This window comes from Chiloscyllium plagiosum, unplaced genomic scaffold (genome assembly GCF_037043375.1).
Source record: "Chiloscyllium plagiosum isolate Xiang-an unplaced genomic scaffold, Cpla_swu_hap1 HiC_scaffold_1, whole genome shotgun sequence".
In the NCBI taxonomy this organism is placed as follows: Eukaryota; Metazoa; Chordata; class Chondrichthyes; order Orectolobiformes; family Hemiscylliidae; genus Chiloscyllium; species Chiloscyllium plagiosum.
The window spans coordinates 126,948,590-126,975,794 of record NW_028270139.1 but is presented as its reverse complement, the minus strand read 5'-3'; the positions used below and the strand labels follow the sequence as shown (position 1 = coordinate 126,975,794).

Here is a 27,205-nt window from a genome sequence, read left to right as displayed (position 1 = left end):
AGAGTCCAAAACTGGAGGACATAGGTTTAATGTGAGAGGGGACAGATTTAAAAAGGACCTGAGGGGCAACCTTTTCCACACATGTATGGTGGTGCGTATATGGAACGAGCTGCCAGAGGAAATGGTGGAGGCGGGTACAATTACAACATTTAAAAACCATCTGGATGGTGACATGAATAGGAAGGGTTCAGAGGGATATAGGCCAAATCTTGTAAATGGTACTTGAACAGGTTAGCATGGATGAGTTGGACTGAAGGGTCTGTTTCCATGCTCTATGACTGTATGACTCTGCAACCGATATGAAAAAAAAGTGCAAAGCATTGATTACACAACAGTTAAGAGTTTTGTCTGCACATTTTTGCTTCTACTTATGGAGAGGACAATTGTACAAAGATGTTCAATACAGATGCATCACAATAATATCAGGAATGAGAAGCCGTAATAATAACAAAGCTGAAATACTGTTACTCTTCCGCTGATGAACAGTGGGCTAATACAGATCTAAAAAAATAAAATTATGATAGGTGTAATAGGAAAAGATTTTTCATTCCTTTGACTGAAGAATGGCAACATAAGAACTCAGAGCAGACAATGGTATTCAGCCCCCCAAGCTTACTCTATCATTTAATAAGATCCCAGTTTAGCTGATTGTGGCTGCAACATATTTTCCTGGCTACTCCAACTTTTGACTCCCTTGTTGGTCAAAACCTACCCACGTGTGCCTAAAAAATATTCAATTATTCTGGGGAAAGGAAAAGACTCGCAAACCCCAGTGAAAATATTTCTCCTCATTTCCACCTTATATGGGAGAACACTTATTTTTAAAACGAATCTGTATTACAAGGCAAAACATCCTTATATCAACTGCAACTGTCTCATAAAAGATTCAAACGCATATAGGTCCAATCTGTTCCAAACTTTTCATACAAGATAGCTCCTGGTGATAAGTGAACAGCAATTTAAACCAATTGCTCTCTAATCAATAGATTTAGAGAGCAAGCAGAGACCATTAGCAATGTCCTTTTCATGCAAAGCTTGAATGTTGTGTGACAGAAAGAAGTAGAGCATTACAACTTTTAACAGAAAAAATTGAATAAATATATTAAGCAGGAGAAAGGTTCAGAAGAGAGTGTAGAGCAGTGGGATTAGGCTTGAATTTATTCAGCATTAAGACAAATGGTTGAAAGATCTTATTCTAATATAAAATTTAAAGGTTCGCTTGTCATCGAACTGATCCAGGCTGTTTGGCAAAATAATTTCTTTCAGTCACTGAATGGCACTACCAAAGTGATGGGATAATGATTTTTAAAAAAAATGTAATTGTCATCACTTGTTGAGTTTTTAAAGGTAAGTAAAGGGAAAAGCTTTCCAAAGACATTTCATGAAAACAGTGCCCTTTTAATGATCATCTGGCTGACTCAGAGTTTCACACAAACCCAACTTTACATTCAGACATTACTCAAGTCTGAGGTCTTTTGGGTGTGGTTAACACTAATTGCTTGAACATTTTATTTTTAAGATCTTCTGGAATGTTTTGGTTTTCATGACTGATAGTCCAACTGAAATTTTCAGAGAAAACGTTATTTCTTTTGGACTGTACATGGTAGGAATTTTAGCAGACTATAGGTACCAAGACACTTTACAAACCCATTTCTGATTTTCATACCAGCTATAACAGTTGCTTGTAAAGCATATTTTTATAACTTTTATCCTAATAATTAGAATTATTGAATACTATGTTATGATAATAGTAAGCATTACCATTATGTTGGTGATATAACCAACATAATGGTAATATTGATATTCAACTTTCATCTGATTTTAGTCCTGAGATCTTCATTAGCTAAGATGACAAAATTAAAAAAAAACAAATACTGACCCAAAGCAGCTGCTGTGATCACCTGAACGGATTAAACCGAGCTCAGGAAACAAGGATCAGTCTGACCTAGAATTGACATTGTTATAAAATACAGCAAAACTCTGATCTGTATCTCTTAGTGGATTGACACCTTTCTGGACACATTGGGACGAAAGTCATCTGTGGATTAGCCAGCTCAGAAAGACACTGGAATTATAGACCAGAATACACACTGAGTTGTATTTCAAAGTTGCTTCAAAAGAGCAAAACACCAAAAAAAAAATATCATTTGGTAACAAGGACTGTGAAGTTTGTCTCAACTCTTAAATGTTTGTGGTAAAGCGATTTTGGAAAACAACCATTCATCAAGTATGCAAAGCTATCTAACAAATCTCCTCAGTGCTAAACAAACAAGAGAAGAGCTAAAAAAACTGGAATTTAGGTCACACTTACAATTCAAAGATTCAAAAAACTTTAGAATTTAATTGTATTTGTTCTTCTTTTTAAAACCAACCGTCCCTCCCAATTTGCTTTTAAGCTTGTGACCTGTAAGTTTGTGCGAGAACTTGATGTAATATTTTTATTAATTTTTGGGGTAGTGGGTAAAAAAAAAATCTTTCACTCAAGAAAACCTTGAAACTTTGGCTCCTTTATTTTGATTTAGTTAATTACATTCTGATTGAAGCAATAATTGTGCGCTAAAAATAAATGGGGTAAATTCCCCTTTCTCTCCTGCCCATAACAGGTACAACATAGGAAAAAACCTAGTTATTGCACCAAGTCTATGTTGAGTTTTATATAAACTGGCTAGTTTAATTCTGCTCACTTCTCATAACCAGCTAATTGATAAAAATGTTATAGAGTTTTATAAATATTATATAAAATGAGCTCCAGACATAATGAAGATGAAAAGCCACATTCTCTACAACACAATAGAAGTGCTAGAAATTCAATCTTAGAGGGGTTAAGAACTGATGAGGTCCTAAACATAGACAACAAATGGCGAAGCATTGTTTTAGCAAAAGGCAATATCTTGGATATTCAAAGTAACATGTAATAATTGTACAGTTCTCCCTCTTTCCCTCCAAACATGCATTTCATTTGTTCGGTTTCAAACATAATTACCTTTAGTAACAATGATAACTGTGTTAAGGTTGGAAAGTTATTGGGGTAGGCCAGAATGCAGATTTGAGCCAGGACCTTATTGAATGGTGAAGTAGGCTAAAGAGGGTTTTGTTTTGTACAAAATATTTGCTCACGGCATATGTGTCACTGTGTAGGCCAGCTTTTACTGCCCGTTTTCTAACTGTCCAGTGCGCAATTAAGAGGCAACCACATTGCTGTGTGTATGGAGTCAAACATAGACCAGATTAGATCAGTTAAGGACAACAGATTTTCTTCCCTAAAGGACATTAGTAAACAGATGGGTTTTTACAACATTCAACAGCAGTTACATGGTTACTATTGGGTTAAGTTTTCATTCTAGCCTTTCATTAAATTCACTTCACCATCTACCATGGTGGGATTCAAGCTCATCTCCCAACAACATCTGAACTTCTCTGCCACAGAATGATGTGTAGGCATTTTTTTTTACTATGTTTAAGATAGCAATTGATAGATACCAGTGGTGTCACGGGTTATGGGGATAGTGTATGGGAACAGGGCATCGATGTGTTTGATCAGTGAAGAATAAATGGGTATACATTACAGGCTGAATGGTCTACTCTTGTTCCTATTAGGCTGGGGGCTGTATGACTAATCCACTGACATTACAATTAAAGCACCACCTCCCCTTACTCCTGCTCTTAATTCTTATGTACGCATGAAAAATGACTAGTATACTGAAGTCATGTTGGTTGACTCTGATTTCTTTAATGGTTCATATCATTTTGTTCTAATAAAATAAATTGTTTGGCTACGATCAACTGATTCAATAACCTCTTGGCTGCCAGAAAACAACAGCACCAAAACAGTAGCAGTGAGAAGTTCATAGAGCCATAGAGTCATAGAGATGAACAGCACAGAAACAGACCCTTCGGTCCAACTCATCCATGCCGACCAGATATCCCAATCCAATCTAGCCCCACCTGCCAGTACCTGGCCCATACCCGTCCAAATCCTTCCTATTCATATACCCATCCAGATGCCTTTTAAACATTGCAATTGTACTAGCCTGCACCACATCCTCTGGCAGCTCATTCCATACACATACCACCCTCTGCGTGAAAAAGTTGCCCCTTAGGTCTCTTTTATATCTTCCCCCTCTCACCCCAAACCTATGCCTTCTAGTTCTGGACTCCCTCACCCCAGGGAAAAGACTTTGTCTATTTATCCTATCTAAGCCCCTCATGATTTTATAAACCTCTATAAAGTTACCCCTCAGCCTCCGATGCTCCAGGGAAAACAGCCCCAGCCTGTTCAGCCTCTCCCTATAGCTCAGATCCTCCAACCCTGACAATATCCTTGTAAATCTTTTGTGAATCCTTTCAAGTTTAACAACATCTTTCTGATAGGAAGGAGACCAGAATTGCATGGTCCTAACCAATGTCCTCTACAGCTGCAACATGACCTCCCAACTCCTATAATCAATGCTCTGACCAATAAAGGAAAGCATACCAAATGCCTTCTTCACTATCCTATCTACCTGTGACTCCACTTTCAAGGAGCTATGAACCTGCACTCCAAGGTCTCTTTGTTCAGCAACACTCCCTAGGACCTTACCATTAAGTACTTAAATGCAACATATGATACGTTCAGCAAAGTTACTTTTTTCTCCAAAAACACAATAAGCTGGTACTTAATGCTCAGTAAAGTTCCATAACTTACCCATGATATTGTCTGTTCCGTTGGCAGCAGGCGGTGTGCAGGACGCAGCGCCATAGTGATTTGTGCCACTGCGGTGGAAACTGGACATCGGTGGGAGACTGGCATTGATGTCCGTTGAAGAGTGTGGTGGGTAGCTCTGTGGTTTATGTATACATATATCATGAAGAAATAAAAGCAAAAAATGTATTAATTTCACAAATGTTATCAGTTCTCGATATAAACAGGATTTACTTATGAACATACCAATTAGGAGCAGGAGTTGAGTTAGGCTTAAGAGTTATTTGCTTATCCCTCAATCTTCTCGGTTCATTTTGGTCATATAATTATCTGATTAAAGTTTAAAACACTAGTCTTAGAACCGCGTTCTCCCCATTCCAACGGAATGCAACATTTAGTCATGTTATGATTTGTTTTCAAAAAGTCTAACCCTATGTTTTGATTCTTTTGAAGCCACATAGAACCATAGAGTTTACATGGAAATGATTTATTCCTTCATGTCCAATCTTTTGATAAAGCAAATAATTTATTTTTAAACCCTGTCTCCTGGTCATTCAATATTTTTCTTTTTAAATTACATATCCGATATCGGTTTAAAAGTTTGGCTCCTAACCTCATTTATAGCCTTGGTCCAAACAGGTATAAAAGAGCTCAACACAACAGGAGAGGCGAGTGTGACTGACTGCCTCATCTTGACAACAACTGACCAACTGTGGCACCAAAGAACCCAAGAAGAAACTCTCTAGTGGTTGGAGTCATATCTAATACAAGGAAGATGAACATAGATCAATGATCTACACTCCAGTATATTGTTGTGGGAGTTGCTCAGGAAAAAAGTCCTATGCCGAACCACCTTCGGCTGCTTCATCAATTGATCTTCCGCTTACTACAATGTCAGAAATGGGGATTTTCTCTGACTACTGCACAATAATCAATGTCTTTCACAATTCTTCAAACACAGCAAAAGTCTGTGCCAATGTCAAGCAATACCTGGACAACTTTCAGGCTTAAGCTATTAAGTGGCATATAACGTTTATACAACGCAAGTATTGGATATTGACCATATCCAACAATACAGAACCAAACCACCTTTGCTCAACTTTCAAGACATTCCTATCACTGAAACTTTCACTATCAACATCTTTAAAGTTACTGTTGACCAGAAACTAAACTGGACCAGCTATATCAATACTGTGACAACGGGAGCCATACAGGAGCGAGGAGAAACTCACCTCCTGTTGTCCCAATACCTGTCCAAGTTCAACAAGGCACATATTCTCCACTTGGCTGAATGAGTGCAGCTCCAACAACATCAAAGAAACTTGACACAATCCAGGACAAAGCCGCCTACTTAGTCATTTGCACCCTGCATCATCAAAGCAGTATGCATGATGTACTGCAGAAATTCACTAAGGGCCCTTCAATCGCACCTTCCAAACACACTATTTCTACCATCTACAAGGAAGAGGGTAGCTGTTGCATGGGAATACCATCACCTGCAGGATCCACTCCAAGACCTGCATTCGCCTGGCTTGGAATATATTGCACTTCCTTCAATGTTGTTGGGTGAAAATCTGAGAACTCCCTTCTCAATAGCACTGTACGAACTTGCACCCACAGTCTGCAACAGTTTTAGAAAACAGGTGAAAGGCAATTAAGCATGGGCAACAGATTAATAAATGTTGGTATCCTAGGCATTGCCTACATCCTTTGAAGGAATTTTTAAAAAGAAAGTGTTTCCACAACCTTTCAGACAGATCATTGCCGAGGGAAAAGAAGTCTCATCTCCTGCATTTTTTTTGCCAACTTTTAAAAAACTGTATCATCTTGGTTATGGAACTTCCTGCCAAGGGAACGAGTTTCTCCATATCAACACGACAAAAACTTTTAATTTGAAATATCCCCTAAAGTTTTTTGTTTCACGTTTAATAAATGTTGTTTTCAAACCAGAATTACTTTACACATACTTTCCAACCACCCCACTCCTGTTCTTCAACTGATGTCTGCAGCTGTGCGCTTTCCTTCAAGATTTATTGAATAACCACCAAGAACTGAAACAGTGGTTTAGTTTTACCCTCTATAACCCATCATATGAAGGCAGCTCCACCACCAGGACACTGAGTAAGATAAAAGGCTAAGGCCTCAACCTTCACTTTTAAATATTAAGCAAAATAGCTTGTTAATGCAACCCAATAATCTTTCATATACTTATTTGGATGAAGCCTTGTAGATTTTGTTTTGTGATAGCTTCAGTGAAATGGTCAAAACAAAGTTAACATGACCATCATCTTTTTTGTTAGAAAATCATACCTTTTCAAATGAAAATATACTTGCAACAATAAAAGAAAGTTCTAGATAAGCATAGAAAAATGTGCACGTCATGGTAATATAACAAATAATAGGGGATCTGACCAGAATATTTCTTTTTAATTGAGATGGCGAGATGAAACTAGGACCATGTTGCAGGACAGCATTACTGGCTGTTTGTAATCACATTGGTGCTAATTACAAGTCTTAACCCCCAGTTCACTGATTTATTGAAAAAAAAATGTAATTAAAGCTGCATGGAGTTACTTTCATGCATTTGAAACAATATTCATGCTGGTGCATTACTGTCCAATGTCAAGTCACATTTGTCCATGGTTTTAATTTTTGCAGTACTGCTCTGTTTGCAGTTCCTGCAAAGTGCAAATGGGGCTTGAAGTATGTGAAGAGAACAGTGCAGACATTCACACAGCAGAGTAAAAAAAAACAGTTTCCTTTAGGGCCAGTTTTACTTTTCAACGCAAAAGATGGCAAAATCATAAAGATGTAGGAAGGTTATAAAAGGTAGGAGAGAATGAAATCAACAAGTGATGATACCAGTATATGACTTTCCTAACATCGGATATTTGCAAGGAGAAGAACATGAGAAGGAAGAAGTCTGGGTGGGAAAGATTCTACATTTCAATCAAACCTTTACACAAAAACTCTACCACTTGAAGCCCCATTTCTGAACCCCACATGATTAGATAAGCCCTTGATCAGACAATTATCAACAGTCCACTAGAATTGTAATGTAGTTTTCACTGAAATTTTGATTTTTGTTAAAATAACTTTACAGATTTTGTTAATAGAAGAGCAGAGCATGTTAGTTTTCATTTCATTTTAGGAATCTCTAAAATCAACGTTCCTCAGCCAAATGGCCTCTTATTTCCTCTCCTCCATTTGTGTGTTTTTTTTAAAACAGTATGCTCGCTAGGCACAGAGCAGAGATTGAAAACACTAGACTTTTCCACGCCAAGCAGCCCACCCAAATAGAAGCTCATGAGCTTACGAAAAAAAATCTGTATTTGATTTACAAAAAATATAAATTAAGCCATTATTTACAATGAAGCATAAGGAAATAAAAAAAACTTTTCAGAACTTTTGGATTTTTCTTAATTAAATGCACATTTTAGTTAATGGCTATATTTCATCGGGTCTATGGAGCATATATGATCTGCTTAATATTTTACTGCTTTAACACTAGAAATAGATTGGCACTCCTTTTGTGTTTACTTTGATTTTGTTTTTCCAATAGAGTAACCCTAAAAGGTGAGGACCTATACTGTACGTTCTAAAGGTAAAAGCCCATAGGAGAAAATGTCAGGCAAATCAAGCAGAGTTGGTTAGTGATAGCACTGTAAATTTTAAAAATGTTTTAATTGAATGAGGAAAGTGCATTAGGAGATACTAATGAAGAAATATTTTGAGTGACAAGATGTACAGACATGTGCCCCTGTGTATACGTACATTTCTTTCCTAACAAGGGAACCATTTAAATTAAGAGTCACACCAAGTTTACCAGACTGTTCATGTTATGTGTCATCAAAGCATTAAGATGGTTCCATGCAAACAGATACCATGAAACTGCATATTTGTTATTTTTAGCAGGTGAAATCTATGAAAAGATTATAGATTCTCAGATTGTCATTCATAAGTCAATAGATCCTAGAAGATGCTGTATGTAAGAGTTAGCTGTGGAGGCACTTGCACTGTATTTGAAAGATCATTGATAATTTTAGACATTGTAAGTAGAAGTGTGATTATTTTCAATGTAAGCTACTTTTATTTTAGTAAACCTGTTAAGATATGTTGATTTCAGTTCCCCAGTGGGTTAATGCATCATGTAGAACAGAAAGGTTACATTTCATTTTTGAGGGATATATGCATCAGGAGCACTTTTTGCCCATACCGAATTCCTAGAATCCCTACTGCATGGAAGCAGGTCATTCGGCCCATTGAATTCACACCCATCCTCTGAACACATCCCTACAGCTCCACATTTCCGATAGCCAATGCACCTCGCCTGCACATCTTTGGACTGTGGGAAGAAACTGGAGCACCGGAAGGAAAGCCACGCAGACATGGGAAGAATGTGCAAATTCCACACTCTCAGTTGCCAGAGGCTGGAATTAAACCTGGGTCCCTGGCGCTGTCAGACAATACAGTTAACCACTGAGGCACCAGGCCTCCATAAGGCATAGGTGAGAACTGCTTCATTATCTGAGGTGTACTGAATGGAACTGAACATTGTGGAATTGTGACCTAGTTTCTTCATTTCTGCCCTTATGGTGAATGGAAGGTCATTGATGAAATAGTTGAAGATGATTAGGGATAGGACACAAACCTAAAGAACTCCTGCAACAGCATCCTGTGAATATACAAGACTACCATTTCACTTCTGTGTAAGATGCAATTCCAATCAATGGAAAACTTGAGCCCTGATTCACATCAATTTTTGTTGTATTAAGATTTCTTATGATGCAATGTTAAATGCTGCCTTGATGTCAAGGGTAGTCACTCTTACATCATTTTTACAATTTATGCTTTTATCCAAGTTTGGGTAAAGGTTGTAAAGAGGTCTGGAGCTAAGTAATCCTAATGAAATCAAAACATAGCATTAATGAGCAGGTTAAATGGCTAAGTGGCACTTGATAGCATTGTCTACTACACCTTCCATCCCTTTGCTGAAGAATAAGCGCAGATTGATAGGCTGGCAATTAACTACTTTCATGTCTATGATGTAAAAACTGGATGTAGCTAGACTGTACGGATTTGATCTGATCTGCTGGTTATGGAGTTGCTTTGTTCCTTCAATCACATGCTGCCTCCAGTTTGTAATAGGCAGGCAGTCCCTGCAGTATAGCATCATGTTGGTAACTCATTATTAGGTATGCTTGCTGTTTCTTCTGGTATGCAGTCCTACAGTTTTAAATGAACTGGCATCAATTCCTCAGCTTGACAGTAATGGTAGTGTATGGGATCTGTCAGGCTATGAGGCTACAAATTGTGGTGGCATATATTCTGCTGCTACTGATGGCTCAAAGAATGTCATAGATGTACAGTTTTGATCAGCTGGATCTGCCTTCTATCAAATTTAGAATGGTGCTGTTGCCACAAAAGGCTGTTCTCAGTGTGAAGACGGGACTGAGATGTGGTAAGTCTAACCAATATTGCATTGTGCAGATGATCTGTGAAAGGTAAATCGTTGAGGAGGAGGTAAAACAGACTTTTTCCATCTTCTTTTCTCACTTGTTCTCTCATCAACTGCTATTCGTCCAGTCTGGCATACGTGTATATATTCCTTACAATCTCAGCCAGCAGTGATTGCAATGTGGCAGATAAAGGAAGCAAAGGGAGATCTCTAATGTCAGCTGCAGACCCCATAACGTCTCTTCTTGGAAGGCTAATAAATTAAATACCATTCAGAGATAGGAGGCTGGGCTGCAAGGTGACTGTCACCACGGCCCTCTACTTCCCATTGTCAGGCCCCTCAATCAGAGAGTGTCTTTCACCTGTACCCAGAAGCCTCAAGCAATAGAATTTGTTTTGGGGGTATCCTGCGTGGTGAGGCACTTCAGTCTGCTGCTGGGTTAATGCTAGAGGTGGTGGAAATGTGTCCTTAAATGGTATTAATTGCTGTATGTACAGTATTGATACATCACTTCAGTAAGGGTGGAAAGTGTTATCAGTAGTTTCCTAGTCCACGTCTGACCTGATCCAATAAGGTTCTCTGGGGTTTGGAGTCAATGTTGAAAGCTCCGACACCACTGCGCAACAAATGTTAACGTGTTTTGCCACCTCTATTGGATCGGTCCTGCTTATGGAACATGATATATTCAGGGATGGTAATGAGACATTGGCTGAAATGGATAAGACGTAGGCCATTCAGCCCATTGAATTTGATATACTATTCAATGAGAACATGGCTGACTTGATAATCTGATTATGCCAGATTTTTTGTTCATTTTTCCGTGGGAGAGCTCTCCCAACTTTGATACAAGTCCCCATTTGTTAGGTGGACTTTATATGGTTGACTGGGGTGGGTGGGCTTTTATTGTACCATGTTTAGCCTGAACCCCGGTGATCTATTCAATTTTACTTTTAGTATGATTTTCTATCAGTGTTCAGAGGGATGTAGTTCATCAACAACATTGCTATGGATCTGAATTCACATGTTGGGGTAAGAATAGCAGATTTCCTTCCTCGAAGAATATTTGTGAAGCAATAGGGTTTTAAATGGCCATCTAGCAGCTTCACAATTCCCCTTATTGCAGAGACTATTAAAACCCATTTCTATTTTTAACTGAATTTATACTGCCTGGGTCTCATGGTGGGACCTGAACCTGTGTGTCTCTGGAGCAATCTTCCAGGCCTCTGAAGTAAAGGACCAGCAACATAAACAGTATAGTCAGTTTACGTTGTGCTGATCTCAGTTAAAGCTGCAATATTAGTACAGTAAATGGTCACAGCACTGCTACTATGTGGGCTGGGGGACAAAATAGCTGGAACACAAAGGCACAGGGCTTGACTACATTGCTGTCAGTGGTTGAGTAGTCATCTATACAGCAGCCACATAAATATTGGGCACATGGAGAAAATACCCTCATTGCATACCCTCAGTTTGCTCAGTGCATGAAAGTACAAGAATGCAATATGCAAAAAACAAAAAAAATTGCAGTTTCCAAATGTACAAGAATGATAATTAAATAACTTTTAATACATAACAAATTATATGCAGCTTAATATAAGAAATATCAGGATGGAGATTTTTGTTTCTCTTCTTCAGAACTGTTTCCTTCCTCTTTCAGAACTGTTCTAAAGAAGATTCACTGGACCCAAAATGTTAACTCTGCTTTCTGCCCATAGTTAGGACCAGACCTGCTGAGTTTCCCCAGCAATTTCTATTTGTGCTTCTGATTTCCAGCATCCACAGTTCTTTGGGCTTTTATTTAAACCAAATTTCTATTAAGTGAATAACAATATGAGGTTGAACAGGTTAAATTGATGGGCAGGAATCGACAATATTAAAGAAAGATGCCAGTGGGCTGTTGGCACACAAGATGTCACTATTACCAGGCGCTCGTGAGGGTGCAGACTGCAGTAACTGCTGGACTGTGGAGTGTGGGAGGAGTTTCCCAACATTCCTCCATAACTGGGCTGATTCATTCCACCAGAGGAAGTCCATGGATCGGAATTGTGGTGCCCATCTGGAAAGGAAGGTCAGGTTACATTAAGTCTTTCAGAAAAGAAAACGCTCACAAAAAACATTCTTAAGTGAACATTCCTGCTGATTATTTGATTGCAACTATTTGGTTGGTAATGAACCCTTAATTAAAATGGGCCATTAAATTGGAACTGCAAGACAACCTCCCAGCAACATTCATCTGTGGAATTCTTCTTGATTTAAACAAAGAAAAATGAAGAACAGAAGCTCAGCCAAAAGAATAATAGAAATAATCACAAAGAAAGGGAAGTTTGCATGGCAGGTATAAAGGTTAAAGTTAATTCATCTGATTAGTACCAATCTGGCTCGGAATACAAGAGCTGTAGCTGGAAGTGGAGTCAACAGGCAAAAGCAAACTGCATGCATACTTACACCAGGTCCCAAAATCTGTGTGCATCTTCCTTTCTTTCAGATTTTTAAAAATTCAGTCATGCGATGTGGATGTTGCTGGCTGGGCCAGCATTCATTGACCATCTCTTGTTACCCTTGGGAAGGTGCTCGTGATCTACCTTCTTGAACTGTAAAAGCCTAACTGCTGTAGGTAGACCCACCATGCCATTAGGGTGGGAATTCCAGGCTTCTGGTCCCGCAACACTGATGGAAACGTTTAATTTTTCTCCCACAATGTCTTGCAAACTCAAAGTTTAGCTGCATGCCATTGGTGATCATGCCTTTAGCTGTCTACGCCCTAAGGGCTTGAACTCCCTCCCTCCTACTTTTTCTGTTTTCATTACATTCTTGCTAATAGCCAACTCCTTCAATCAAACTTGTTACCAGCTCTAATACTGTGTCGAGCCATCACACTATCGGAGTGCTCTTTTGAAACAGCTTAAAAATCTATACTAAAAGCATGATGTAAGTGTAGGCTGTTACAAAATTAAACGGTAGTTATTTTTTATTCCAATTTAATACTTTTGAGTTAGAATATTTGTAATAATTAACACGATACTGAGAACTGCTTGCTTTCCTCATCCTTTTTACGTTAAATCTAGAAAGATGGTGTCAAACAAATCTCCTCTAGCCTCCCAGTCCAGGGAAGGTTGATTTCCTAAATCCATTTTCTACTCTTAATTTCTGGATCTCTGTCACAACAGGGTGAAACTCAGAATCACAGTGAGTTGTTGCAGTATAACAGTAAGCCATTTAGCCCATCATTTATGTATGAGCTCTCTGAACACGTAATTCACCTAATGCCATTCTCCAACATCTTCCCTGTAACACTACACTTGCCTACTTTTGAGGTAACAGCCTAATTCCATTTCAAATGCATCAATTAAACCTGCCTCCTCCATAATCTCAGGCATAACTTTCCACAACCTAACCACCAGCTGCATGAAAATGTTTCTTGTGTTTGTATTTCTACTTCTTGCAATTACTTCAAATCTGTGCCCTCTCATTCGCATTTATATACATGATTTGGATGTGAACATAGGAGGTATGGTTAGTAAGTTTGCAGATGACACCGCAGGAGGTTACCTCAGAGTACAACAGGACCTTGATCAGACGGGCCGAGGATTGGCAATGAAGTTTAATTTAGATTAGATTAGATTAGATTCCCTACAGTGTGGAAACAGGCCCTTCGGCCCAACCAGTCCACACCGACCCTCCGAAGAGTAACCCACCCAGACTCCTTTCCCTCTGACTAATGCACCTAACACCATGGAAAATTTAGCATGGCCAATTCACCTGACCTGCACATCTTTGGATTGTGGGAGGAAACTGGAGCACTCCGAGGAAGCCCATGCAGACATGGGGAGAGTGTGCAAACTCCACACAAACAGTCGCCCGAGGCTAGAATTGAACCTGGGACCCTGGTGCTGTGAGGCAGCATTGCTAACCACTGTGCTACCATGCAAATGTGAAGTGCTGCATTTTGGAAAGGCAAATCAGGGCAGCAATTATATACTTAATGGTAAAGTCCCGGGGCGTGTTGCCGAGCAAAGAGACCTTGGAATGTAAGTTCATATTCCTTAAAAGTGGAGTCAGAGGTAGACAGGATAGTGAAGAAATCATTTGGTATGTTTTCCTTTATTGGTCAATGCATTGAGCGTAGGAGTTGGGAGGTCAATTTGCGGCCATACAGGACATTGGTGAGACCACTTTTGGAATACTGCATGCAATTCTGTCTCCCTCGAAAGATAGGTGAAACTTGAAAGGGTTCAGAAAAGATCTACAAGGATGTTGCCAGGGTTGGAAGATTTGTACTATAGGGAGAGGCTGAATAGGCTGGGGCTGTTTTCGCTGGAGTTTCAGAGGCAGAGGAGTGACCTTACAGAGGTTTATAAAATTATGAGGGGCATGGATAGGGTGAATAGTCCAAGGTCTTTTTCCCCAGGGTTGGGGAGTTCTACCCTAGATTGTATAGGTTTAAGGTGTGAGGGAGAAGATTGAAAAGGGACCTAAGCAACAACGTTTTCATGCAGAGGATGGTGCATGTATGGAACGAACTGCCAGCGAAAGTGGTGGAGGTTGGTACATCAACATTTAAAACCCATATACCTGGATGGGTACATGAATAGGAAGGGTTATGAGGGACATGGGCTAAGTGCTGGAAAATGGGACTAAATCTATTTAGGATATCTAGTTGGCATGAATGAGTTGAACTCAAGGGTCTGTTTCCCTGTTGCACAACTCTACAACTCTCTGACAAATCAGTTCATGGGTGGGAACGGATGCTCCGATCCATACTCTGTCCAGATAGAATGAGTTTGAATACTTTTAAAATATCTCCTCTCTGCCTTTTTCTCTCCAAATAAAACAGATTGAATTTCATGATTCTGAAGTTTCTCTTCCCTGGAACTATTCTCGAGAAATCCCACCCTAGCAAATGTGGACATTTGAATTCAATAAAAATGTGGAATCAAAAGTTGGTTTATTGGTGACCACATAGTTAGCGCTAAATGTAAAAAAAACATTATTTCACCAATATCCTTTAGGGAAAGAAATCTGCCATCCTTACGTGGTCTGGCTGACATGTAACTCTAGACCCATGTAATGTGGCAGACTCCGAACTGATCTCTGGTCAATTAAGGACGGACAGTAAATGCTGCTATCAAGTCAAGTAAGTCACTTCACATTTTCGATTTGAACTGCATCTGCCAGCTTTCTGCCCACTCACCAACTTGTCAATGCCCTTTTGTGGCTATAAACTATCCTTTGTGTAGTTCACAATTCTTCCAAGTTTCTGCCATCTAGGGATTTTGAAATTATGCCCTCTACATCAAAGACTTGTTCATTAAATACATATCAGAGAAAGTAAAGGTCCACAATGATACCTTGGGAACTCCACTATAAATCTTCCCCTGTGTAAAAAACATTCAACATACACTATTTTCTTGCTTCCTGTCAGTTAATCCATGATCCATTTGCCACTGTCTGTTTTATTCTATGAGCTATAACTTTTACAGGTCTATCATGTGACATTGTAAGATATGTCATTTAGTAGACATGTAAATCACATTAACAGCATTGCATTCATCAATTCCCACTATTCCTTCTTCAAAATACTCCAGGAAATTACCTCAACATTTTTTTTCAGTAAATTTGTCTGGCATGCCTTAATCAATCCACATTTTCCCATGTTAAGTTTGTACTGAAAATTAGTGTTTGTAGATTGTTTTCTTTTCTCAGCAATGAAATCAACTAAATGACCTGTAGTGGCTAGATTTATCTTTACACTCATCTTTGAATAAAGTTGTAACATATTCTGGCATTACCCTTACATCTAAAGACTGCAAAATTATGGCCAAGATCTCCATAATTTCTGTTCACTTCTCTCAGTATCCTTGGATGTATCTCTTCCTGACCTGGTGCTTTATTAGCTTTATCAATGACCAAAACAATAATAAAGAGGGAATGTTTAGAGTACAAGAGAAATCTAAAAATAGGTAAGAGCTCCTACAAATATCCAAAGGAGAAAAAACATTAAGATGGTGATGGCTGATCCTATTGACAGCTGATCCTGGAGAATTAATAATGGAGAATAAGGAAAAGGCAGATGAACTGAACAGATATTTTGCATCAGTCTTCATGATAGAGGACTGAAGTAACATCCTGGAAACAGCGATTAACCTGGAAGTGGGAGGGCAAGAGATTACTTAGGAAAATCAAAATTACCAGAAAAGTGATCCTGAGTAAATTGTTGAAGTATGGACTGGCAAGTGCAGGTTCAGATGGACATCAATCTAAAATCTTTTTTTAAAAAAAGTGGATAATGATATAATTGATGCATTAATTCTAATTTCCCAAAACTCTTGATTCAGGCACCAGCCCATTAGATTGAAAGATAGCGAATGCAACCCCTTTACTCAAATAAAATGGAAACAGAAAGCACGCTAATTAGTTTAATATATGTCACAGGGAAAATCTTAGATGCTATTATTAAGGAAGTTCCAACAGGTACCTGGATCATTTCAAAGTTGCCAGGCAAAGTTAACATGGCTTTGTGAAAGGAACATCACGTTTGACCAATCTCTTGGAGTTCTTTGAGGAGGTAATGCATGCTGGGATAGAAGGTTCCAGTGGCCAGATTGTCAAATATCTTCAGGAAATCCAAGTACAAAGTGCATACCAAATGTCATTAGAGAATATATAAGCTCATTCTGTAGGGGGTAGTATTTTGGCTTAGATAAAAGATTAGCTGGCTAAAATGAAGCAGATAGGAATAAATGTTGCTTTTATAAGTTACCAAGATGTAATAATTGGTGTGCTATAAACAGTTGTGCATAGGATCTTGACTGTTTTTAATTCATATAAATAGATTAGATGAAGGGACAGAAGGCAAATTTGCTGGTGACAAAGACGGCAGGAATGTAAACTGTGAAGAGAACACGATGTTGATACAAAAAGATATAGATAGGTTAAAAGAGTCAGCAAAGATGTGGTGGCATAAGAAGTATTATAAAGAAAAATATGAAATGGTCCATTTTGGCAGGAAGAATGAAAAAAAAGCAACACATTGTGTAAATGGCAAGAGACTGCAGAGGTCTGGGTGTCTGCGTGCACACAAAGCTACAAACAAGGAACAAGATTCGGCTACTCAGCACTTTGAACCTTCTCCGCCATTCAATAAGATCTCTGCCTATCTGATTTTAACCTCAACTCTACATTTCCGATAATCTTTCATTCCCTTGGCAACCACAAATCTATGCCTTTTGAAGGTAATTTTTTCTGAAGGTAAAACCTTCAGAAAAGAAAAGGTTTTCCTCACCTCTGTCTCAAATGGACAATCACTTACTTTTAAATTATGAATTACAAAATATTACTGCTCCTCGGATGCTGCCTGAACTGCTGTGCTTTTCCAGCACCACTCTAATCTAGACTCTGGTTTCCATCATCTGCAGCCCTCGTTTTTACCTACAAAATATTAGTATGCAAGTACAGCAAGTAATTGGGAAAGCTATTAGAATATTCTTACTTATTATGAGGGGAATGGAATACAGAGGCAGAGAGGAGGTGTTTCATGCAGTATCTACACAGTATTACTCAAGTTACTTAAGGATGGATGTAAATGCAGTGGAGGCAGTTCAGAAAAGGTTTACTAGACCGATACCTGAAATGGGGGCTATTGTCCCATGAGGAAAGATTGGAGAGGTTAGACCTGTACGTGCTGGAGAAACAGATGACTTGACTGAAACATAAAAGATCTTGATGGGTTTGATGTGAAAAGGAAGTTTCCTCCAATCTCCATAATTTCTATTCACTTCTCTCAGTATTCTTTTTCATCTTAACCTTTCTTTTCTCTACGGACATCAATGAATTGTTTCAACAAGAATATTCAGATTGGTATCTTGACCAGCCCTCTCTGCCATTTAAAAGGCATCTGAGGTGGCAAGGTAAGGACTGGCACTGTACAGGATTATTTAAAGTACAGAATCCCTACAATGTGGAAACAGGCCAATCGGCCCAACAAGTCTATACCAATTCTCCAAAAAGCAACCCACCCCATTCCCCCCCCCAACCTATCGCTGTAGCCCCTCATTTGCCATGGCTAATCCACCTAACCTGCACATCTTTGGACTATGGGATGAAACTGGAGCACCTGGAAGAAACCCACACAGACACAGGGAGAATGTGCAAACTTCATGTAGACAGTCGCGCAAGGCTGAAATTGAAACCGGGTCCCTGGTACTGTGAGACAGCAGTGCCAACCACTAAGTCATCGTGTCACCCATAGGACATTTGTGCTAATGGAGATTAAGGGCTGAATTTTCCCATTGGAAGTGGAAATTGGGAGGTAAGGTGAAATTGGGTCAGAAACCCATCTCCATCATGCCATGAGGTGTACAGAGTTGGCAAAGGTTGGTGAGTAAAATTTCATTACTGCTCAGTAAGCTTTGTCCAAATTTTCACTTTTGGCATGAACATAAAACTGTTTCAGTGCTGTCACCTGTCTTCCACGAGGCTGCAGCTGGCCAGTTTCAGAGTGCTCTCACTGGCTGCCTCCCGTGTGAAAATCTTGGAAGGTCAGATGGCAAGCTTTTAACGAGCTCCCAAATGACCTCAAACCATCCAATTAACAAGGTGGGTGACTTCACCTTCCTGCCTGCATGTCCTGTTCTGCTCCTGCCCTCAGAAAAGTCACCAGAGTCAGGGACAAGAGACAGGAGACCTGCACAGAAACTGCCCGCACTATTTTTTGTTTTAACTTCTCATCTATCTCGATTTCGGACTGGGAAATCCTGACCTAACTTTTATTTGGTGCTAGTCTGCATACACCTGAAATATTTCCATAATAAAATCAGCTTCAGTAATGCAAGTGTTTTTCTGAAGAGTTCAGCTGCAAAACCAAACCGGTTTACAATTAGGAATAGAATGCTGTATGGCTCATTCATATGGTCCATTGTCAGGTTGATGGATGAACAATATCACGGATGGGATGGGTGTGGGTTAAGAAGCACATACATTCATAGGCAAATTTCAAGTTATTTTTCCTCATATTCACCCAATGTAATGAGTAAATCAAAAAAGTATTTCTTCACCCCATCATTCAACTGTACTGGCTCGCATCCACTTACCCTGCATGAAGAATGAACTGGGAAATGTGCTTGTAGGTGGCTTGGAGGAAGGGTAGCCAGGAGAGTCCCTATTATAATCGGCAGCACTTGCTGATGGGGCATACACCTGCAAAAATAAAAAGCAAAATTTTATCTATTGTTCCAGAAAATATATAAATACATAAAGTGATTTTTCAATAATGAACCAGTCAGACTGTTTACAAGGATGTTTACAAATCAACTCTTAGATGTACTTCAAATGACCACTGAGAAATGGCAAGAGGCATGTGGGAACACCACAAAATAGACGTAGCATCGACACATCCCACTTCACTCTCCATATTAAATGTGTGGTGGCTTTGGTCATGCAACCTTTTTGGTTTATCGCTGCTTCCAACTTACAACCATATTCATGACACAAAAGCAAATCAAGTCTTTTAAAAATGTAAGCGCTGGAAATGTGTGGTCAACGGTTGAAAAGAGGAAGGTTTGTTTCCATTCTGTGTCAGACTCAAGATCAGAATACCAGTGGTCAGGACCTCAACCTCTATACAGGACTATCAAAGAAAAGAAAGCCACATATTCCACTGACCTTACCTAAACAGTACATTACAACAAAAAATATCTCACAACATGCTAGTCTATCTTCATCTTCCAGAGACTGAATAAATCTGCTGAGCCATACTGTTTATCTCTGTTTAATACAGGAACTATATTTTCCTCACAGGTCAGGAATTTAAAAGCTTTAAACTGCATTTGAGGTTCAGATCATATTAATAGCCAACCCTTATAATTTGTTGCTGTCAGTTGAACCTACTGATTGGATTACTTTCTGGACTCTTCCTGAAAAGCACTCTCTTTGATATAAACTAACAGGATTACCTCATGCCAATTGTCAGGCACTAATTTCTTAATTATGCATAAAACACAACATATATTTAACAAATAGTATATCAACATACTGCCAAAAGGAGCATTCAAGAAATGGTAAATCGTTTCTCCATTTGCAACTGTGGTATTTCCTTACCCCCTCACCTTAGTAAGCTGATTTTATTCTTGAAAGAAACATTTGTTTATATTTAAAACTTGTGCTTCTAAACCAGCTGGTCCCACCACTCTAAGTAGAGGACCTGATAATGTAAGCTTATTGCACTGTCAATACACCATGTGCTATAGGGCTAACTGGGCCAAAATCCAGACAGTCAAGGTCACACCATCAGAATAACTGAACTTGTTTATATTGAAAATGTGCAGTGGTGACTCCACTCAAAATCTGTGACCTCTAGGATGCGAGAGCAATCCAAAATACAGCAGGCAAAGAATAAATTGATATTGGTCACAGTTAGTTAGAAATGGGGAAATATATACAGGTTTTACTCAACATCTCCACATACAGTTGAAAATTTGTGGAGTTCTTTCACTAACTAAATGCTTCCACATTTCATTGACTGAATTTCAAATACCCTTCATTGAACACAAAAAAAAAACTGAAAACCTGAAACAGAACCAGCTTTAAGTACTCGTCAGGCCAGGCAACATCTGTGGAGAGACAGGCGAAGTTAATCTTTTAGGTTGATGAGCTGAATCCTCTAATGAAACATTAATTCTGTTCTTCCTCCTTTCATGCTGCCAAGTCTGTTGTGTATTTCCATCATATTCTGTTTCTGTCTCTTGTTTTAACAAATTAGTTCCCAGAACATTCAAATCCTATAATGTGCAGTCTTATGAAGCTTGTTAGGACCCTGCTGCATGAAACTAAAAGCATCTTTGGCCACGATGGTGAGCAAAGAAAGTTTGGAATATTTTGAGTTTGCATTAATAAATTGCTTGAGTGGAAATAAAGCAGCAAATGTGAGAAAATAGATGATAATGATCAGATTTAAATTTATACCTAATTCAGTAAAAGAATGAAACCACTTTATAGGATGTTTACAGGTATCACTTTTCATCACTGTAACACACTCGGCATGATGTTAAGATGCCAAAATGACATTGATTTAGGATACTCATGCACAAACTTGCACCACAAACACTGATCTGTAAGGCATTGCAATCCAACACATATGTACTGAATTAACTACTTTTGAGTTCATGGGTTCCAAAAATCAATTAACTGAGAGTAATGGCAACAGAAACAAGAAGTACTCAGTTACTTCAGTATGATTAAAATAATTAGAGAAATCTTAGAGATATACATGCTTATTATGCATTTGAGATTATAATAACCCAACAAGAGGAAGTGTAAATATTCTGTTCCCTTGATTGAAGGAAGCCAAATGTTTTAACGCTCAGTACAATGAGTAGTTTGGCAGAATCATTGTCATGTTTTAAGCAAGTACTTCTCAACTCATTCCTCTTACTACATGATGTGAAACCTTAGGTACAATGACTCATTTGTGAGGTGCACTGTCCAATTATGACTTAAGAAAACAGACCAGAAAAAGGTCTCAGGTGTGGTCACTGGTTTTCTTGTTGCACATCACCACCACTTGGTCAACAGAAGAGGATCAAACTTTCTCTCAGGAATCTATGGACTAAAAGATAAAGGTCACCTTGATCATTATGTTTAGGATCATCATTACAATCCCAAAACATTATAAAGTTCTTCCAACTCAACCTGTGGATCTCTTCACAATGGTATGCTGTGTAAGTATAACTATTATCCTGGTCACCTTGATCATTATGCAATGATTTCAGAAAGAAAGTGTGCTTGTGTGTGCATGGATATTAGGTGAGTGAAGGATCAAGCTGAGTCTTAAGATCCTCAGGAATGGAGGACAAGATGAGGTTCTCAAGAGAAGCTGGTATCACTTCAGCTGCATCAAAGCAAACAGCAACCAAGGAATATCCCTTAAAGAGGGATAGAAATGCTCAAGTGTCATGTTGGCAAATTAGTTGGCGCACTGACAGCAGAATCTAAAAGGATGACTTGAAACATGTGAAACACCTAAAGAAAATCCATATTATGTTCTAAGTTACTAATAAAGACTTTGGCCAGGACATGACTTGAAATTCCTAATCAAAGTTTTGACCTTGTGGTCGAATGCCACCAATTAAAATCCCAGAACATATAAAGTTCTTCCAACCCAACCTGTGAATCTCTTCACAATGGTATGCTGCGTAAATATAACTATTATCCTGGTGCCAACTGTAAGGTAAGTGGCAAAAGTAAAAGGGAAACTTTGTTAATTAATGCTTATAGAATGCATTCTGAATAAATTATAGACCACTGTTCAAGGAAAATATTAGCTTTAAGTCTCTATTGAGCACCTGTAATCTAATATTAAGATGACAGAATGGGCACTTAAAGTTGTGTTACATAAGTTAGCTTTAAGTGTGCCAGAAACTGGCATTAATTCCAGCTCTGCATCATAACGGTATTCACAAAAAAAAAGTGGAAATAATTCCAGGATGTGAGATTCATTCCAAATGAATCTTAACAAATGTGCAGGGGAAGGGAAAAGACGGACCATCTGTTTATTTGAAGGAGAACTGGTTTGTAAGTTCTCAGCTCTGGTCACAATCAAAGAAATTATATTCCCTCCAAAACCAGCAGTCCTCTGTATTTTTCTGATTCATGGGAGGGAGGGGAGATCTTTCTGGAGGGCACCAGTTTGGATAATAAAACTAACATCTTGGACCAAGAAATGAGAGTACTCCTACACAAAACAATCTGAAAACAACAATTAGTCAACAGGACCATCTCTTTCTGATTAACCAGAATAAATCAATTATAGATACATTTCTGACCACGAGGGCTAAAACCCTTGTTTCATGCATTTGTTCTTCTAAATTTGGCCACACTGAAGTCCCTCTGGTTGTCTTGCCTGTTTTTCACCATAGCTGAAAATGTGTTGCTGGAAAAGCAGGTCAGGCAGCATTCAAGGAACAGGAGAATTGACGTTTCGGGCATAAACTAAACTCTGCTGCTTATATCCTACTTTACATCAAGTTGTGCTCACATAGCATCATTCTTTTAAAAGCCGCTTCAATGATCTTTCTTGAAAAATAGGGAGCGTTATAATTTTACGTTTTATGAGTATTCAAGCAAAAATGTTGGACCTCACTTCCCATCTCTGTCATATTTCTCATTTTCTCTCAATTTTCATTGCTCGAGCAATTACCTTAGCCTCTGGAATTTGCCATCTATCTCTCTCCAATCTTCTTCCTTTCATAAAGAATGTTCTGGAAACTCACATATGTCCAGTATCTCCATACGCAGCTTGGTGATCAAGTTTTGTTAGATTATGTTCCTGTGAAGCACTTTGACATTTACTATATTACCACAGGTACATAAAGGATAAAGTTATGGAACGAGGAGGAGGAGGACTGATTCGGAACCAAAAAGGGTATTTTTTGCACGTGCAGCTTTATTAATAAGGGTTCCGTGTGCAAAAACAGGGAAGTTATGCTGAAACTGAAATTTAGCCTCACAGGGAGTACTGCATTCAGTTCACATTCAGAGATGTGAAGCCACTGGGATGAGAGCAGAACACATTCTCAAGAATGGTTGAGGAGCTTTAGTTATCAAGATAGATTGGAGAAGTTAAGGTTTTTTCCCTTGGAGAAAGGAAGGTTGAGAGAAGAATTGATTGTCACATTGAAAGTCATGAAGGGGTCTGGGCAGAGTAAATTGGGAGAAATTGCTCTCAGATATCTGCTGAAACCCCAGCACCCACATCATACTTAAAAGGCTGCTGTACAATCAATCAGTCAAGAGGAACAATGAAGCATTGCCCTCACTGGCAACCTAATGGCACAGCATCCACTCAGTCATGCTGCTCAAGGCATGTAGTAGAATGATTGAAGTACATTCAGCATTGAGAGATACAGATTTTTAATTAGTGAGAGAATCAAGTGTTATAGGGATATGGCAGGAAAGAGGAGCTGAGGATCAGATCATCACTGAGATTGCAATTCCAAGCACCAACACCTTGCTGCAATTCATCTTTGACCAGCATTTGAAGCTTACATATGTTCACTCTGCATGCATTGAGAATGGGGAAGAAATGATTGCAAATGAAATGCAGTTGAAGTGTGAAAATGTCTGGTTCATGTACCTGTCCCTTCCATGCCTGAGTGTACAGAAGACATGGATCCCGCACCTTCACCCAAAGTAACACTCACACCTCGAGTATTGTCCCAGGAATTTTTCACCAGTTCACATCTAGAGAAAGTTCACGGTGAAGACCATCAGCCCTAGGTACATCCCACAGCCTCCATGTCCCCTTTTACCTTGTTTCATTCTGCAGATCAGCCCTGCACTCCCCTCACTCCTGCAACCACCTCCCCTGGCCTGACATGTGGAGAGCCATCACATTGAACCATTTCCCTGCCCCTTTAAATTCTGACACTGCTTACTGGCAACAAAGCCCTCCGTCAATGTAGCGTACCATGCTCTCTGATGCTATTCTGTGTATTTCCCATACAAATTGAAGTCAGTCAGAGGTTCAGGATGAATCCAGTCCTGGGATGAGGGGAGCACAATGAAAAGTTCCTACACATGTTGAACCAGACTCCTGACCACTGTGTTTGCAACTCCCTGACTGATGATATAGGATTCTCCTGACTTATGATGGCCCACAAGGATTGACTGCTGCCTACTTCCCTGACTGAAGTTGGATAGATTCCATGACTGTGCTTCACCCAATCAATCAACTGACCATGGCCAAGTTCCTGTAAATGTGTGGACTGCGCCTGTGACTGATGATACTGAGTCCCTGACAGACAGCAACATCACCCTGACTGGACTGAGGTCTCAGCCCTAACCACTTTTCAACATGGTCACTTCAATGAATAATGGTCAGTGTACTTCTTGTACAGGCAGCTGGCACATGCTGTAGGTGTTACATTGACATTTTAGTGAGCCAACGGCAAGACATCTATCCCACCCTGACAGATCCCTAGTCACAAACATGACAAGCAGCCTGTCTGTGCAAAGGAACATGTCAAGATAGCAGCACTGGCGTTTGGCTTGAACACATCAATAGACATGACTCATCACAGCAAGGCAAGACATGGATGTTGCAAGTATACAGATAGGCACGAAGTGAGTGAGTGCTGAAACAGCAAGCGAGCAACTGGAGGTGCAGCTAATCCATGTTGCTAAAGCTTCCTTGCAGCAACTTTTCAAAACTAGTTATAGTGCACCCTGTAGTGTAGCTCTGTGCTTCCTGAGTGACCTGCATGTGGATTGAAGGATCATGAGGCGTTGGTAAATGTTGGAGGTTACTGAAGAGGGTTACATGCAGCTGATACCGATGGATCATACCCAGAAATACTTTTTGAATTGAGCAACACGGAGATAGTGGTGAGGAAGTTGACAGGAACCTGCTTTGCCTTCCATATCGATAATTCTTGATGTATAGCTTGTTCAGTGCTTTTGCTAAGATAGAAAGCTGAATATTAATGAGGCAAGTTGTCAGTAAAGTATTTAATAAGCTTTAATCTTCTCTATTAGCAAGAAACTTGTCTCACTGGTCAGTACATGTATAAAAGATGCAGTGAGTTGCATCAAAAAGGAACTCTGATGAAGAGTTAGATTCCAAATTTTACCTCAGTTTCTCTCTCCACATGTTGCCAGATCTTCTGAGTTTCTGCTTTTATGGCAGATCTCCAGTCGCCATGATACTTTGCTTTTACCGATCACAATTGACATTAGTTTGCAGAACAATGGTCATTAAAATTAGCATTTGCAGCCATTTTGTTACTGCAATGAAGTGAACCGGACACAGCTATTTGAAGGCAATCATCTTAACACCATGAGACATCTTAAAGCAGCAACTGTTTCTCGATAGGGAGGCAGTGAGAAACTTCCAAGATAGCTCCAGGCTACCAAGAACCACAACCTCCACTGTCCTGAAACTGGAAGAAGGGATCCTTTTACTCAGTATCTGGACCTGCACTGCTCAGGTATGTTTGGAGCAACTTCCAACTACTTAACTACAAAGTTATGAAAACTGTGGAATCTGACTTCCAGTTTACACCATTTTCACTTCCAAAAGAGGACCTTCAAGCAGGCCAGGCTTGCAATAATAGTCAAGGCTGACCTCACTTTCATCGTCATACATAAGTTTTATCCTTCCTTACTTTAAGTCTTTATAACTAGTTTTTATCTAATAACCTCATTTTTACTCACATAACAGTGCTGTTGTAAAGTAAACTAACCTTTTACCACATTTAAAATATAAAGTTGTGCTATTGTCTTAATTTTAAAGTAAAGCACTTGAAACTTTTGGAGGATGTACAAATTCTTAGCTCACAGACTACTCTAAGATATGTCAATATCCTGGTAGTGCAGAATTAATATTGCTTCTGGACTTTTTTGAATGCATTGCAGTTTGACAATTCTTATTGATTTGAAAGAGTGCAAAAACATCCTGGGTTATAACGAAGTCATCTTAAATTTGAAAATGGACACTTTGTTGCCTGTATTACCTAAAATTAATCAATGGGTTTCATTGTCGACAGCTTTCCAAGAATAAAAGCCTAGCAGTTACACAAACACAAGCCACCAATCAAATTGTTAAATCAATTCATCTTCCACTAGAAAAGGCAGACCAAAACATAACTATATTCAGTCCTGGATCGCGTGTCTAAAAAGCTCATTTTGGAATAGATGAAATCTAAAGAATTTTGAAAATTCCCATCAGTTAAAAAAATAACTTAGAAAGGAGTCACAGAAGGCATAATCTTTTAAAAATTTTATTTCCTATCCCTAATTTTGACACTTGATGAAGGCAATTCTTAAAATGACCAGGAAGACAAGTGAATTATTTGCATTAAAATAATGTCTCGTAGGAGGAACAGAATTCAAAGGGAAAGTACGATTGAAGGACGTTTGCAGGTTTAATTGGATAAAAGAATGGACAGTCTTAAAGACAAGGATAAGGATTTAAAATATATAGTGTGAAGGACAGAGAGGCATCAGAGTCTATTTGAATAGGACACAGAGTATGTGGAAAGTGGAAACCAGCAAGAGAAGTGTTTGCATAGTTG

At 39.0% G+C, this 27,205-nt stretch overlaps 1 protein-coding gene across 9 annotated transcripts in view; it reads right to left on the bottom strand.

Moving 5' to 3' along the window:
• tcf4 (transcription factor 4) overlaps positions 1-27,205 on the bottom strand; it is a 618,789-nt gene that overhangs the window by 60,808 nt on the left and 530,776 nt on the right. For all 9 annotated transcript variants that reach the window (XM_087990548.1, XM_087990538.1, XM_087990560.1 and 6 more), the window contains 3 exons: positions 19,229-19,334; positions 12,062-12,195; positions 4,685-4,820 (listed from right to left, as the gene is read on the bottom strand). In XM_087990548.1, coding sequence (XP_087846674.1) covers positions 4,685-4,820; positions 12,062-12,195; positions 19,229-19,334 — 376 coding nt within the window. The remainder of the gene's footprint in view (positions 1-4,684; positions 4,821-12,061; positions 12,196-19,228; positions 19,335-27,205) is intronic.